This window comes from Sprattus sprattus (assembly GCF_963457725.1).
Source record: "Sprattus sprattus genome assembly, chromosome: 14".
Taxonomy (NCBI): domain Eukaryota; kingdom Metazoa; phylum Chordata; class Actinopteri; order Clupeiformes; family Clupeidae; genus Sprattus; species Sprattus sprattus.
The window spans coordinates 10,688,222-10,706,059 of NC_137912.1; the positions used below are offsets into that span (position 1 = coordinate 10,688,222).

General features: G+C 43.4%; 1 protein-coding gene across 1 annotated transcript; it reads right to left on the reverse strand.

Moving 5' to 3' along the window:
- Positions 1 to 4,608: 4,608 nt before the first annotated feature.
- Positions 4,609 to 12,947, reverse strand: LOC308375157 (sodium/potassium-transporting ATPase subunit alpha-1; the record flags this gene model as incomplete). Its single annotated transcript, XM_080851225.1, has 22 exons — positions 4,609 to 4,637; positions 4,878 to 4,969; positions 5,411 to 5,512; positions 5,680 to 5,810; positions 5,938 to 6,083; positions 6,325 to 6,448; positions 6,945 to 7,099; positions 7,184 to 7,352; positions 7,465 to 7,615; positions 7,867 to 8,003; positions 8,098 to 8,273; positions 8,564 to 8,756; positions 8,865 to 8,999; positions 9,456 to 9,764; positions 10,178 to 10,446; positions 10,552 to 10,669; positions 10,773 to 10,907; positions 11,049 to 11,162; positions 11,308 to 11,511; positions 12,057 to 12,116; positions 12,611 to 12,721; positions 12,936 to 12,947. 22 exons carry the CDS (start codon positions 12,945 to 12,947, stop codon positions 4,609 to 4,611), a joined length of 3,072 nt encoding a protein of 1,023 aa, XP_080707351.1.
- Positions 12,948 to 17,838: the final 4,891 nt, after the last annotated feature.

Consider the following 17,838-nt stretch of genomic DNA (forward strand, 5'->3'; position numbering starts at 1 on the left):
GTTACACCACCCGGACACGCATCTAAGCTCCCTATTCGTCACAAGGCTCCAATTCTTCTTATATACAGTGTGTCTTTTACTAGTGACGTCTACTGCCTTTGCCATGGTAACATAGAAGTAAGGGGCGGGGTTTATGTCATAGAGAGATTTACTGTATTCAGTTTCGCATATTAAAATGGCCTCCTCGTTTGACAGTTTAACATTTAATTCAGTTTAATCAGCCGGAAAGTCAGTGGGATGCAGATATGTTATGTACGGTTTTAAATGTGCTGATTCTCTGTGTGCATTGTTTGTCTTTTAGGCAGATACAGCTTGATAGGCTACTACTTCATCCAACATTATTCCCCTACTTCTACACTGTTGAAAAGCCTACCAGCTCTAAAAAAAAAAAGAAAGAAATAAAGCAAACTAGCCAATTTTTACGAAAATTATTCTCCAATTTAAGTGAAAGGATAAGGATGTTAACACTCAGGATATTGTAGCCTTCTGTATTCCTACTCCAATGAATAAAACAAGACAAACACTACTATTGAACTAGATTAACAGCATGTTGTGTTGACTGTTAGTTAATTTTGATAGCATACTTTATCCTACAGAATTATTTAAAATGCTGTTATCTCAAGATCAGAAGTTACATTTCATCCTCCCAGGATGAGAGATAAGATGAAACTTTATTGATCCCATGAAGGTAAATTTAGGTGATACAGCATCAAATTATAAACAACAATAAGACAATACACAACAACATAGGCGCACAAAATACAGGGACCTAAATATCTATATGTCCTACAAAACAGACAAACCAAACAAATAGCAGCCAAAAGTGTAGGACCTAAGATGTAACTGTTCCAAAGCAACAAGTGCAACAAAATGTGACTAAAGAGAGCATGGGACTGGGTGATTCAATGTGAGGAGATAACATGAATACTAATAATACCGTTGTGACAGCTGCATGCAGTGAGGACTTCTTTTGTAGAGTCTGCTGCAAGGTGAAACGATCTGTGGAACCATTCCCTAGATCAGCGTGGGTGGAACATCCTCTTGCTGAAAGAGCTGCCTAGGGCATACAGGGACTTGTTCCTGGGGTGGGAGGTGCTGTTCAATATGGCCTGGAGTTAGGACATTATCCTTCTCTCACTCACAACCCCCAAGGTGTCCAAGGAGAACCCTAGGACAGATTCAGCTCTGCTGGTCAGTTTATTTGGCCTCTTTTTCCCCCACTGCAGCAATGCCCAAGCAGACATCGACATAAAAGATGGCTGTTGCCACCACTGAGTCATAGAAGGACTTCAGAAGTGACCCTTGTATGCCGAAGGACCTTAGTCTCCTCAGTAGGTCGACTCTGGCCCTTCTTGTACAGGCCAATGGTATCGTTGGTCCAGTCCAGCTTGTTTTTGAGACCCAGGTATTTCTAGGACTGAACAACCTCAATCTGAGTCCCCTGATGCTCACTGGACTGATGCTGTGAAAGTCCACCACCAGCTCTCTGGTCTTATTTGCATTGAGCTGGAGGCCTTTTGTCTGATGCCACTCAGCAAATCATTGAGGAGTCCCCTGTACTCGCGCTCATCATCACCAGTGACAATCGCTGTGATATCGGATGTGATAGCTGTCTATGTACAGAGTGAACAGATATGGAGCCAGGACGGTTCCCTGTGGATCACCTGTACTGCCCAAGACTATGTTAGATACACAGTCCAATGATCTTAGATTCTGTGGCCTGCTGGGGAGGTAGTCGATAGTCCAGGTTACAAGACGTTGATCCACCCCCACCCCCTCCCTTTTGATCCTCAGTCGTTTGCTTGTATTGAAAGCACTGGAGAATGAAAACCATGCTTCATGATGCTCACAATGCATCCTAGTATTTCCAGGTGGGACACAGATCTGTGTGGATCATGTGACTGTGTCTTCCACCCCAATGCACGGCTGGTCAGCAAACTGTAGAGGGGCCCATGGAAGAGTTCACCAGAGGTCTGAGGTGGGCCAGGATAAGCCTTTCCAGAGTCTTCATTAGCTGTAATGTCAGTGGCACCCATCTGTAGTCATTCAGCTCCATCGGGTGCGCAGACTCTGGTGCTGGCACCAGGCCGGTCTTCTACAGGACCAGGACTCTCTTCAGGCTCTCCAGGTGTCTTGCTGCTGGTGAGGTAGTTGATAGTCCAGTTTACAAGACGTTGATCCACCCCCACCCCCTCCCTTTTGATCCTCAGCAGTGATCGTTGGATTGTATTGAGAGCACTGGAGAATGAAAACTGCAGGGCCGCAGGGGGTGCTGGGGGAGTCATATGAATAGGTTGCCTAGTGGGTGGCGGAGACATCACACCTCACAGAGTAAACAGGAGGGCTAAAGGGGGAAGGCCAGAGTCAAATTCAAAAACAGGTTTAACCTGTGTGCCCAATCCACATCGCACAAGCTGTCTGCTGCAGGATTCATTGTATCCGGAGATATTCCTAATGCCTCTCCAGGCGTCGCTTAAGCCGTTCTGTTGAAGTTTCTCCTCCATCTTCCTCCTGTAGCAGTCCAGCTTGTTTTGTTAAGTTCTTTCGTCATCTCAATTAAAACAAAAGGCTGATGACTTGTCATGAGAAAATTACTTTTGTTTCCTCGAGATCGCAGGATAGCTTTGGAGACTCGAGTGTCTGGTTCATTTGATGAGAAGGTGTGTAGATGGGGAGAGGGGGCAACGTCCGAGGGCATCTGGTGGACAGCTTGAGGATGGCAGGTCTGGGGAGAAAAGATAGACAGACAGACAGACAGACAGACAGACAGACAGACAGACAGACAGACAGACAGACAGACAGACAGACAGACAGACAGACAGACAGACAGACAGACAGACAGACAGACAGAGAAAGAGAGAGAGCAATGCAGAGGGCTGGGGATGAGAGAATGTGGCTGCACAGAGGGACTGAGGAGCAGATTGTAACACAGTATGAATATTAACTGGCATGTTGCATGTCATTCCTGCAGCCCGGCCTAGTCTTCTCCTTTAATGACGAGGACTGATCTGAATGTTCTCGCCAACAGAAAGACACAATTCATTTCCTGCCTGTGTTAGACCTTGATTGAAGTACAGCCCGATGCATTGATCAATAATAGGTACTCCTGACATTTTCAGCTTGAATCTGTTGCCTGAGTTGTCAATATGCCATCTATGCAGGCTGGCATTGAACTCCCGATCTCTGATAAACAGAATAGTAATGAGAGGAAACAACCTTTGTCTCTACATAATTGAGTCAAGATAACGGCATTGAACTTTTGTTACTTTAAAGCTGTTTTATCAGTCATTAATTTATATCACATCACGTTATGTGAGAAGAACTGGGTAGAAACGGATTGGTATAAAGGCTTTTATATGAACTATGAACACCAAAAAGAACCATGTTGACAATAACTGTGATTGTTTTGTGCCGCCGACCTGACTGTCACTGTCCTGAACTTTGAAATAGCAGACATACTGTCACTATCCATACAGTGGAACTCTTTTTAAGTGGCTACCTGTAACATGCTGTTATATTAAAACCTAGTACTGCAAGATGACACGCAAATGTGCAGCCGGATCCATGTCTAAGGCAGAATATTGACCACTGGGAGGACTGCGTGTGTGTGTGTTCGTTCAGAGTGAGAGCTAAAAATATCCTGAATTTTATTTACTTGCTGCGACGATCCTATAAATGTGTTTCCATGGAAACTGTCATGTTCCAACCCTCTCTGTGTGAATGAAGGCAGCAGTCCCAGTGCAGTGCCCACTGCTGGACAACTGTGTCATGACACCCAGTGCCAAGGTTGACTGTATCATTCTTCGTTATAATCCATTCACCTAAAGTAAGCCTCTAGCTTTTCTTTTTCTCAAGTTAGGCCTAATCATCCCATTAGAACTTTGGATTGTTTGCACCTTTTCTCACGCTTTTAACATATGGACAAATTATCTCTTTACTCTAACTAAACAACGCTTTTAAAAGGGTGACTCAAGGACCCTTGACTTGGTCAGTGATTAATGTGAAATACAGAAAAGAGTAAACATTGTTCTACGGGAAACAAATCGTCACCACATTAAGAGATAAGATTAAGAGGAACACTATCTTGCCCCGAAGGGAAATGAACAATGTGTATTTGTAACAAAGGGGGATTTAGGATGTTGTACTATCTTTCTTTTTTCCCCATCTTGCTTATGTATGTGCGTGTATGTATGTATTTGTGTATGTACAGTATCTTCGTGTATGTATGCTGCATGTTTCTATGTTTAAGGTGTAATCGTCCACTGAAAGCCATAGTATGGCCTTGTACAACATGATTGTATTACTATACGTAAGTCTATTCAATTATCGTGACGATCGAAGGAGACACAATTTCCCCAACCCTGAACAGAATTTTTAAGATTATGACTAAATAAGTCTTCCTTATTTGATAATACTGACTTAATGTGATAACACTGATAAGAAAAATGTCAGACACATATATTTCGGTTGGAGTGATATTTCATTTTAAGTTATGAGCAATGCCATCTCAACATCTCGCACATATTGGGAATACAAAATGCGTCTGCAGGGTACAAATGGGAGATGCATGCATGTGAGTGTGTGAGGTGGTGTGCACTGGTTTGCACACTAATAATAGGTTTCCTGTTCGACCCAGCCTGAAAAACAGAGAAAAGATTTGAAAGTTACTAATCACTCAACAGAAAATCCAACGTAGAATCCAACGTAGAATCTTCCTAATGCATTGTCACTCTACACTTAACTCATCACACTGAATTTACATTCGAATCAATTCAATTAGAAATTAATTTAACTTAACTCCAAAGGAATATTAATTTAATTTCATAAAAGCTAAAGAGTTTAAACAACTGGGCATTGACATGGAGTGAACATCTTACCTCCGGGGTTCCTCCGCAGGATGTATCTCCTGCCCTCATCATAAAGGAAGATGAGCAGTGAGTAGGGGAAGGCACAGAACCACCAGCAAGGCCTAAACACACACAGATAAGGAGAAAACATCAGACATTTGACATCACTTGCACTACAACGTTTCCTATTTAGGTTTAGCATTTTGGAGCTGGGGGCGCCACAGTGAAATTCTGACATAATATTGACCTTGAAAACAATCTTTGGGCTAGGAAGACAAAGATACCATAACCTTATCACACATTTGGCTTGACCTCAGTACCATGAAAAGATTGTCAGATGTACGAACATGACGTACGGTTGAACACACTGCAATTGTTGCCGTTCTCAGTTAGAACCATGAGGTTCTCATTTAGAATCATGAAGTTCTCAGTTAGCCTCATGGAGCTAAATCCTTATTGTCCTTCTTCCCTCACAATGTCCTCTGAACTACATGCTATTTATGTCGGGGTGCGTTACAACTGAACACTGATGAATAATGACTAAACAGTTCATGTGGACTCACTTAAGAGGGTACATTCTGAGTGCAACGTCCATGCCTGGACAGTATGACAGGAAAGCTGCCAGGGCTGTCTCCTCAAACAGGCCAAAGATGAGGATTTTATTCCTGTAGACAAGAGGATGGAACATGATCATGAAAACATACAGGTACAGAATGTATCAAGTGCCAGATGAACAGACTTTTGCTACACAATTGGATAAACACAGAATTGATTGATATCCAAACATCCATGTTGTCCCCGTAAGTTGCCCGCCTCTTTTTGGTTCACTTACGTCATTCCTTGCTGCATGATGGAGTTTCTTCTTGTTTTGCAGATGATGAGGTCAGCCCACTGCACAACCACAATACTAGCGAAGAATGCCGTGTGGCATGTAAACTCTATAATTTTTCTGCGTTCATATGTCTGAAAGAGGGATCAGGAAAGGAGAGATGAGAAACAGTGCAATAGCTTCAGCTCTTCAATATGCTTCCCTTTCATTCAATATTTTTGATTTCTCTTAAGTTATGTTTCAGATCACTATATTACTTACCCACTGCTGACCATAACTGTCTTCTACTGCTTGATTGGATTTGTCATCCCAATCAACACGGAGACCTATAAGGTCCATAGGGAGGAATCCATTTTCCGCCAGGATCACAAAGTAGGTGAAGAATCCTGCTGTGGCCTGCATCATTCCTTAAAATGGAGACAAAACATTTCATTTAAAGGAGTGTACATATATGCTTGGATCATTCTTCTGGACTTTTTTGTTGAACAAAAATCTGTTTGTAAAAATCTATATACTTTCTACAAGTGAAATTTCAACATACAAGTTCTACATACAACATACAACATTCTGCAAATTCTCTCATGAAGTCTACATGCTCTCGCATTTCGCATCATATTGAGCAAGTGTGGTGCTAGAGTGTGATCTTACCGATTTGGCCGTAGGCTATACTGATAAGCCTTTCGTTCACCAGCTTGTCTGTCTTTGGGTTTCTCGGCTGTCTCTTCATGATGTCACTCTCAGATTTTTCATAAGCCAGGGAGATGGCAGGAACCTGAAATATGGATCAGGCCATGAATCCCTCAAGCAGCAGTGTTTAAAGATCAGATCATACCACCCCCGACCCCACCTCTCTCCACACACACACACATACACACGCACACACACACACACACACACACACACACACACACACACACACACACACACACACACACACACACACACACACACACACACACACAGACACACACACACACACACACACACACACACACACACACACACACACGCCGTAATTACGTTTGCAGGCAAAACATATCAATCTTGGAAAAAAGATTGTCAACGCAGCCATAAGTCATATCAACAAATACGGCTCTATTAGACATAATGATACAAATGATGATGCATATTATTTACATTCACTAACTCTTGTTCGAGAATTATAGACTTATAGTAGAGACTGTATAGTGTTGCTAGCTTCACAAACATTAACAGCTACAATTCTTATGAAACACTTTACCAACAATGTCTAAAATAAATGACTGTACCATGTCAGTGCCCAGGTCGATACAGAGGATGGTGACTGTGCCCAGAGGCAGTGGGATGTTGGCGCAGATGAAGAGGAGGAAAGGTGAAATCTCTGGAATGTTACTGGTCAGAGTGTAGGCGATGGACTTCTTCAAGTTGTCGAAGATCAGGCGACCTGAGGAAAACAACAAACCCAGTGGTCAAAAAGGTCCAAGCACAGTGATGATCATTTGTTTAGCCCCACAGGAGTGTAGTATACCTTCTTCAACTCCTGTGACGATGGAGGCAAAGTTATCATCCAGAAGAATCATGTCAGCAGCCTGCTTAGAGACATCAGATCCGGAGATACCCATGGCAACACCAATGTCAGCTTTCTTCAGGGCAGGAGAGTCGTTGACACCATCACCTGTCACAGCCACAATGGCACCCTGTAGATCAAAAGAACAAAATGGATTTTAATAAAGGGCAACTCAATAAAGGACACCAATGTGCCATCTGAGGGAATTATTAATTTGGTAAACACTATCATTTCTTTATTACCTGTCGCTGGCAGCCCTCTACAATGATGAGCTTCTGCTGGGGAGAGGTTCTGGCAAACACAATCTCAGTGTGGTACTTCAGGATGTCATCCAGAAGGTCAGTCTCCATGTCCTTCAGCTCATTACCGTGGACCACGCAAGCCTTGGCATCTCTGAGGGTACGTAAAGAGTACAGAGGTTGAACGTTTCAGTGGGATTTGAGTTGAGGGATAAAAACGTCTAAATTCTCTCAATTTTGTACATAATAATACTACTTATAATAATGGATTTTATTTATAAAGCAAGTGACTACCTTGGATTGACCTCTTCAACAGAAATATAAAAAATGTGAACTCAAGTACCTCAAAACTCTACTTGAGTTCAGTACCTGAGTAAATGTACTTAGTGACTTTCCACCACTGACCTTGGGTTGACCTCACTAACAGGGATGTTTAGGCGAGCGGCTATGTCCTCCACAGTCTCGTTTCCTTCAGAGATGATGCCCACACCCTTGGCAATGGCCTTGGCAGTGATTGGATGATCACCAGTCACCATGATAACCTACAATGGAACAACAAAAAATTACTTATAGGCATGACGGTGAAGAGGGCAAGGGTAACAAGTACGAGGCAAATTTGGGAACCAGGCACTCTACCTTGATGCCAGCACTCCTGCATTTCCCCACAGCATCGGGCACAGCAGCACGAGGAGGGTCAATCATGGACATGAGGCCGACAAAACAGAGGTTCTCAGTGGGGAAGTTCACCTCATCGCAATCAAAGGCAAAGCCCTCAGGGAACTGGTCGTCGGGCAGGCAAAGCTGGCTGAAACCTGACCACAAATGGTAATGGGAAAAAAATGTCAAGTTCCATGTTATGCAATATTATGGTCCTTTCGTGTCGTCTTTAGGGGGCCAATATGACCTGCACCTATGTTTAACAGCAGAGAAAACATCCTTAATGATCTTTTTTTCACTTGAAATTTGATAACTTTTCCTAGAATGACCCAAGATATTTGTGGAATGTTGTCTCTCCATGCAAAATAGATTTTTTTATACGAGTATGCAACATTTTTTGTGTGAATTGTCACAGATCATCTATCAATGGTCAAGTGACGCCTACCCAGCACTCTTTCTCCTAGACCTCCAAGTTCAACGTAGGCATTCTGGAAGGAATCCTTCATCTCGTCGTCCAGAGCCTGTACTTTGCCCTGAAGCAGAATGGATGAGCAGCGGTCCAGGATCCTCTCCGGGGCTCCCTTCATCACCAGCAGGTGCCTGGGCTCTCCAGCTTCGGGGTTTTTGTGGATGGAGACCTATTAAAAAATTAAATCAATTAGCATTGCGCCAGCTGTTGTGGTGACCTATAGCTGCGGAGCTATCATTTGTGGATGGAACTGTATATTCAGTTTGTGGGTTCTGACCTGGTATTTGTTGGTGGAGTTGAAGGGGATCTCGGCCTCCTTGTGGTACTTCTCACGCATCTCTTTCACTGGGCCACAGCACAGCTCAATGCACTTCAGCAGGGCAGACTCAGAGGCGTCACCAGCCGTGTCTCTCTGAGGAAGATGGAGGCAATTACTTATAATGACTTTAGATTTCAGTCTGTGGGCTCATTCCCCAGACATAAATTGAGTCCAGCAATGGACTTAATAGCATTTTTGATGGAAATGTTTCCATCTGTAATACAATTAAATCCAGAACAAGGCCCATGTTTTGTCTGGGAAAGTGATTCTGAAAGTCTTCAGTCTTTTTTTTTCTTCTTTTTGCACCAGTTTGTAACAGACTTTCGTTTTAGAGAATAAAATCAAGGAAATGGGTTGAAATCATTATAGTTCATTGTTCTTATTAAAAAGCAGTCTGTAGTGTCTGTAGTGCACATCCAGAATGAGCAGTGGTTACATTTGACCAGTTCAATTATCTTTTTAATGGTTGTAATGCATGGGCTCATCTGGACCACTTTTGATACATCCAAAACAGTAAACATTGCAAGTGTAAACAGTGGTTCGGCTCACCTTGAGGATGGGGACATTCTGCTGATCGGCCAGGAAGACAGCGCGGTTGCACAGGCCAGCGACACGTGCCAAGGCGGTCCAGGTGGCAGAGGAACGATCAAAAGAGGTTCCGGACTGGTTCTCTGTGGTGTCGGCTTCATGGATCTGGTTGTCGAACCACATGTGGGCCACCGTCATGCGGTTCTGGGTCAGAGTTCCGGTCTTGTCAGAGCAGATGGTGGAGGTAGAGCCCAGGGTCTCCACGGCTTCCAGGTTCTTCACCAGGCAGTTCTTCTTGGCCATGCGCTTGGCAGTCAGGGTCAGACACACCTTTGAATGACATGACAGCAGGTCATGAGATCAAACCATCCTCAAGGACATTGTGGGTTACTGTCCAGATCTTGACATTTTTACGTAAGAGTCACAAGGGTTAACTTGATATGGCATTATATAAAAGGAGTGTTTTCAGTACTACATTATAAGAAACTAGATGAACTTAAAGTATTTATCTCACTGTTGAAATTAGTTATTACTGAGTAGTCTTCAAACTCTGAGCCATGAGGCTTGGCAATGTGTGGTCATGTTTAATTCCCACCACAGACACTGATTAAAATGCATTTTGGACTTTGGACCACACTATTGATTGATAAAGGTAGGATGGTATGCCGACAGGAATATAATTCTGTAAATGGGCAACATCATAGACTAAAACCCTGATTGTACGGTCTAGAGTCTGTACTCACAGTGACGGTAGCCAGGAGTCCCTCTGGCACGTTGGCGACAATGATACCAATGAGGAAGATGACGGCCTCCAGCCAGCCATACCCAAGGATGAGAGAGAGGACGAAGAAGGAGACGCCCAGGAAGACGGCCACGCCTGTGATGATGTGGATGAAGTGCTCGATCTCCTTGGCAATAGGGGTTTTCCCACAGTCCAGACTGGATGCCAGACAGGCAATCCGACCCATGACAGTACGGTCACCGGTGTTAATGACAATTCCTCTGGCAGTGCCTGGAAAAATGGAGAGATATGATTCAAAATTGTACATGATGTTTGCTGGTTTGTAGGCTAAGAAATGCAATATTAACTTTTGTGAATTGCTCATTATGTGTGTACCTTCAACGCAGTTGGTGGAGAAGAAAACGATGTTCTTGGTCTCCAGGGGGTTGTCATTAGAGAAGTCAGGGGAACGAGACTGAGGCTCAGATTCTCCTGTGAGGGAAGAGTTGTCCACCTGATGCGAGAGAAGAGAGATATTGAGCAAAAGAGAGCCAACAATATTGTCTGCATTTAAAAATAATGAGTGCACAGATGAGATTCATTTAGCTCAAATCCACCTTGCAGCCGTGAGCGGAGACAATACGCAGGTCAGCAGGGATTCGGTCTCCACCTTTCACTTCCACCAGATCTCCAGCCACCACCTCCTCAGCATTAATGCTCTTTTTCTCTCCATCACGCACAACCAGGGCTTGCTGTGTTGAGTGGACCACAAGTTAATAAAAACAAACAAGTATAAAAGCAATAAATAAAACAATAAAAACAAGTTATCGCAGTCTGTAAGCTTGTACACAGAAGGAGAGAGTCTCTAAAAGCAGTTTCTAGTTTCTATGTACCTGAGGAACCAAATTCTTAAAGGACTCCATAATCTTTGAGCTCTTGGCTTCTTGATAGTAGGAGAAACAACCGGTGATGATGACGACAGCAGAAAGCACAATACCCAGGTACAGCTATGTGGAGAAGGCAAAGAGGAAGACAACTGTGAGGTTGACCATGAAGACATATAATTAAAACACTAGGTTAAATAATCTGTTGACAGTTACACTTGTGTTACCTTTGATGTGGTTTTACTTTACTGTAGGTATAGGTACTTACATTATCGTTTGCTGGTTCATCTTCAGAGGCGGCCTGAATACCGTAAGCCAGGAAGCAGAGGATGGCTCCAATCCACAGCAGAGTGGAGAACCCACCAAAGAGCTGCTTGCAGAACTTGATCCATTCTGGGGTGGTAGGCGGAGGGGTCAGAGCATTGAGACCGTCACGAGCAAGGACCTCTTTTGCACGAACGGAGGATAAACCCTGGCAACAGAAAGGTCAGACAGGATTCACAAATAAGTCAATAAGCAGACCTAAACTAATAAACTACACATTGCAGGTGAAAGAGAATGACGAGGAGATGGAATGAGAGATAACAGTGAGTGTTCTACAGCAATGAAGAGCTGTTGCTTTGGCAACAGACTGTTGTACTCTGTACCTAACATTATTGTAAGCCTTCTCCCTGAGAATACCTAACACGGGGTATAATTAAGGTCTTATGTACTCTTTTCCCACTGCTGACTTGATGTGCAAAACATTAACTTGATGTCGCACTGAACATCCTGGAGCCACGCTCGACTGACTACCTTTGCTCAAAGTTCAAACTTCACCTTCCTAATTAAAATGAGCTCGCTCGATAAAAGCAAGGCATGGCTAAGGTGCACTTGAGGTCACATTGTTGCTGGCTGAATATTTCAAAAGTAAACTACTGAGAACATGTGAGTTTGACTGTGAGAATATCCCCTGGCCTTGACTGTATCTCTCCCCCCCCCCCCCCCCCCCCTTAAACCAAATCTGCGCAAACTCACCCTGGTCAGATCTGTTCCGTATTTGCGGTGAAGCTCATCCAAGGTCAGTTTGTGGTCATCCTGTGGGTAAGGAGAGCAGAAAACTCTTATCTCATGTTGACAGTTTCCCTTGTTCTAGCTTGTTTCACTGGCAGTTCTGTCCAAAAGATTTGTTCCAGTTTGCAACAAGTGTTCAGTTTGTTACAGTAACACAAAATAAAACATACTCAGCTCAGAAAAGTAGTTTGAAAGAATAAAATCATGGTAAAGGCAAGGGATTTTAAGAATGGATAACTTCCTACCGGTGTCTTTGTTTTATATGAAAATACAAACCAGTAACAAGTTATCTATACTGGCTTGACAACATTTTTACCCTAAAGCTATTGCACACATTCCATACATGTGCATAGGTGTACTGGCAATCCTTAAAAACAGTACTTTTGACCTCAGTTACTTTACCCCAACGCATTTGTACTATATTACTGTAGGTTTGGGTTTGGAAGAGTCTGAACCGCTAAGACAGGATAAGTTTTGATACGTTTTGAGCAAGAGATGTGATTGTGACGAGGACTTACCAGGTCGACCTCTTTCTTCAGGTCAGCCATATCTGACACTTTTTTGGCTTTTTTGTCCTTTTTCCCTCCATCTTCGGAGGTGGCTGCAAGCTTGTACTTGTCATTTCCTCTCTGTATTAAACAACGCAAAGTGATAACATTAAAAAAGTGCTCATTTAAACTATAGTTGAAATGTCAAAAACCACAAAAAAAAAAAAACCCACAAATGATAGAAGTTAGGCCTCCTCACAAACAAATCCACCAAAATGTCAGACCAAAAACGAAACAATATTGCTGAAAAAAAAATGTGTAACCTCAACCTGTCAATGTCAAAGAGGTCACTTACACCCAGGCCCATTTTGAGGCCTCTCTTGTGTCCCGACTCCACAGATAAAAGGCTGCTATCCTCGGTCAGGTCCTCCTGTGTCGCCCTGCTAGAGCCCAGTGCACAGTAACTTATATACCCCCGCCAGTGCACCTGCTTGAAAGGGAGGAATTCTGGGAGGAGCAGAGAGGAGAGGGGTTCGGCTTCAGAATTTTTTTGTGATAGTAATGTATTCCACCTTTTTTCAGTTCCAAAGGTCGTTCAAAGACTTCTCAATGGCACCTTAGCAGAGGTTGTTTCATTAAATTAAATGGTTAAATGTAACTGAATTCATTGATTGGATAAAAACTTTTGTCACATCAGCCAAGCATTGTTTGCCTACGTCTGTGCCAACCTTGGGTAACACATGTAGCTTAAAGAGAACATTATTTGCAATGTGTTTGATTTACAGAAGGAAGTTCTCAGAGAGCAAACATGTTTGCAGCTGACTAGATTTATCACCTTATACTACCGTTCAAATAAAAAAGACCTACTTCACTTGTTTTCCATGTTTCACTGCAAACTGGCAGTTTACATAACAACCCCCCCAGGAACAATCCTCCCTGCGTTCACATATTTTACCCAATTTGGCACACCTTTATTAGTGATTTAGCATGGATTTGCGGTTACTGCATGTGGAATTGGTGTATTTAGTGCAGGGTGTGGAGGGGGGTGGGGGGCAGGGTTGGGCTGGGCCAGGTACTGTTTGTTGTAAATAACCACGGGTGTGAATGAGATGCAAACTTTCCATGCCCTGATGTGTCAACAGTGACCTATGACAACAGTGCCTACATTTTGGTGTGGACACTGCGCTTATAGTCGATTATGGGGTTAAAAGACAAGGTGTTGAATGAGTTTATTGAGAATAAATATCACACAGGTGAGCTTTTATGTTCAGCCTTCCAGTGCTTGTATGTTTGGCTTACCAACAGTACAGTGAGATGCATATCTTAAAAAGTTGATCTTGTGAGCACACAAAGAAACAGAACGGCTTTTGCCAGTCTTATTTAAACATCAAAAAGGCTGATTGTATGTCAACCATTTACTCATCCGACGAGGCGTTGACAAAGGCAGATGTGAATGTGTTGTCATGTATTAGCAAGAGAAAAGTACAAGAACAAACAAAAAAATCAGGATAAGGCCATACAGAGATGACACTGTACATGACAAGCTATGGATCTGTTCTCGAAGGTCGCAGAGCTTTTCTTGTTGAACTGCAAACTCTATGTTCTTCTGTGACCTTGCTGTTAACAAAGCCTTTTCCATACTCTGTAACTCAGTTTTGACAGCCTACCCTTCTCTCATCCCGGGAAAGGCGAGCCTTCTCAGAGCCATCTTGAAGGTTGTGTCACGATTTGTAACCAGGCCTAATACCGTTAGTGTAACTCGATGTGATCAAGACCAAGACAGTCTTGCTGTCAATCACTATGTGCAATTCTGCATAGTCAGACCACATACCCCTTTTCAGCAAGTGAGCGTTGGTTTGACAAAATCTTTAAATGTTTGGGAGGGTGGATAATCAATGATTAAAAAGAAAAACTGACCCAGAGTAATGAAAGAAGCCAACAGGAAAAGTCATAGGTAGCCACTAAGTACAATATCTCATATATCCCAAGGGACATATGAAATAGGAGACAAATAGGATAAACGGATTCCACAGCCTTATCCTGCATAGGCCTATTCTTAGCACCCTCAGACTGAAATGTGTGGCTTAACTATGGCAGAGCTGTGTTAGCTTGAGTCAAAACAGCAGTCCAGGGACACTGAATATTGATGTTAAGAGAATTATTTAAGATATTCTGTACTATTTTGAATGTGGAAGAACATTTAAAAGCATGCATAACATTTATAGTTATATATTTTCTTTGAGGAATCTCAGATCCACAAATGTTCCCACGGACATTTCCCGATACTTAGTAAAAGACCCTTCACATAATGGGTGTGGACCACTTCATTGCTGTTTGTTGTCAAACAGTGATGATGGGTTTTGATTCTCTGCATCTGAATACTTTAGTCTTATGCCTACTCCCCCCCCCCCCCCCCCCCCCCCCGTGGGAAAGACTGAGGTGTTAAAGGCAATTTGCATGTCAATTTAGAACTAGAATGCTTCTTTGAATGCCTGACTATCACCTGGCTACCTGTCCAGTCCCAAGGTTGTTGCTGATGCAATACACAGACACAATCCACTCACCTTCAGTGTTAAATATTTAAACTCTGGCTTTGGTATTGTTTCCCTAAGTGGACAGACTTTATATGACACAATATTGCCACATAGTCTCCCGCACTCATTAACTTTGCGGTTTCTATGGGAGAGGGGGAATAGGGAAGTCAACCAACCAGTTTTCCAAGCGGGTGCCTTGAAGGTGTACCAGGTAACTCTATGCCTTTCCTAGAAGAAAGGACACTGTTGTTCAGCTCAACTCACTCCTCACTACATTCATTTACAAAGCTACTTAAAGGCACTGTTTTCCCCTACACTCTATTAGTTGGTCTGTGCTGCATGTCACCTGCATTGTTTTAGTACCTTCTATGTTATTGTCACCATCTTGCAATTGATTGAAAATGACTTGTTGTAATTACTTCTTGCTGCATCTACATATTGGATTCGTTGCTTTTTGTTTGGATAACAAATGGTTCAAATGAATCAAATTTAAATGTGAGGGTGATTGCCAAACTGTACAAAGTGCTTCCGTTCAGCTATGCCAGAAGCATGTGGTGAAGATTGCTCTGTCGACTGCAGAGCGGGCTGGAGTTGAGCTGGAAGAGAGGGTGGGGGATGGGGCTGACTGGAGGCACGAGGAGTGGGGGTGGGTAGATGGTTCGCCTGCACACTAGTTGATGGAGCTCTCATAAGGACCTGACCACAAAGCAAGAGCTGGAACATAAAACTGTGGAGAGACTTTTTTTTGTCGTTGCAATTTTTCTCTTCCTTTCAGTACTTGGCCAAACTCAGTCTAACCACTTGGCCATATCATATCTTCTGTCTCCATCTCTCTCTCTCTCTCGCTGTCCCCATTTATTTCTTGTCCTGTTCTCTCGGCTGCCTATTCAGCCTTCCTGGTTTTGTCTTTGCTCCATTTGATCTGTCTCTGGCTGCCTGTCTGTTGACACAAAGAGCTGGCATCATGTGCACTCTCCTGGGAGAGAAGAGAGGCAGACGGTGCTTGAAAGAATCACTTCCCCTGTCTGCCATTATCGCTCTGTTCTACCACGCAGTATACGAAAATGGAAGCAACAGGGGGAGAGAGAAGGACAGACAGAAGGACAGATAGAGGGGGATGGAGAGAAAGAGAGGGAGAGAAACTGACAGAATGATAAACATGAGACGTGACAAAGACCAGTCCCTCTCTGAAGTGACCTTGCTGAGAGTTAAGGTGCGCCGTGATTTTTGGCCCTCCAAAGTAAACCCCGTCTTACCCTCTAAGTCTCAGGACTCAGCCGCACGGTAAAGGTGAATATTTTAACCAAGACTTTCACTAGCAGGAAAGAGCTTTATGTCTTTGGCATAGGGACAGTAGAAGAAGTGGGGTCATTCTTCGCTCTAGGGAAGGCAGGCGTGAGGAGCCAGACAGGGCCCAACTGCTGCTGTGGTCATCAGAGGGTGACGCTCTACTAGCTGCAAAGAGATGTGTCTTTAAAGGGGAAGCAAAGAGATGTGACTTTGAAGGGGAAGCAAACTGGTTATTGGTAAGAACAAATGACTAAACAAAGCCGACTACAAGTCTCCCTGGAAGAATAATATCCCATTTCCATCCTGTTACATTGTCCTTTCAGGAAGTCAGAGGTAATGCCGCAGTTCAAGCAGAGTGTCAAACAGACAGCACTGATTTCAGTTTCTGCTTTATGATATCCACTTTAACCTCATACCCAGCCCACTTTTTCAGTACCAGTTCTACAGATTAGGGGAATAGAAAAAGCAATCAATGTCTATAATCCAATGACTGCATGTATAATCTATAGACTCTATATGCAGTGGATGATGTGAAGACGTTGGGTTGAGTACATTACTGTATGTGGAATTGCTTTGAGGAATTATGAAGCAGTGAGGTAATTCAGCAGGACCTATCATTTGTCTGGTATATTCAACGTTTTGCCTACTGAAAAATGCAGGTGCAACTATGCAATTAAGTCCACCTCCGTTTCACTTTGCCAGATTAGCTGAAGTACAGCTTCCCCTCATGATTATTAGTTGTACCTTTGTCCTCTATATCCTTCCCTCTATCCCTCTCTCTATCTCTTTCATCTGGGCCGTCACTCCCAAGTCCAAGCCACACGTGATGCCAGGGGCCCGCACACATTGGACCCTTTGTGTGAGCCGCATGTGAGACACCATTGTTCATTTTCAGAGAGGAAAGAGCAGAAGCGACGGGAAAAGAGAGAGAGGAAGAAAGACAGAAAGCGACAGAGAGAGGGAGAGAAAGAAAAAAGAGAGAGTAGTAGGGGGGGGGTTGGTTTGGGGGATGCACCTATAGCAACATGAAAAAGCTTTGCAGCGATATGAAATATGCCACTCAGGAGTTTCCATGTGTACACGCCCGCCCAACCGTCCATCCTCTTTCAATTTTCCACTGGGCTCTGCAGATATCCATCTCTCAAACCTCTCAGCCCTTGGGCATGGGGTTATTGTGTATGAGCCCCTCACATTCATTGTTCCTCGATTGGATTATTTCGCTGAAAGAAAGGATTGTAGAAGAATCGGTCTGTCACATGTGGAATATTCCAGCAGGGTTCTGCTGTTTTTCAATCTGCACCCATACAGTGGAGGATCACCGCAAATCGTTTAATCTCAGAAGAGCCCGCCAACTCTGTAAGCCTAGTAAGATATGTAAACAATACATAGGGGATCGGACATATGGATCCCACATCCCTGAATCATGGCATCACA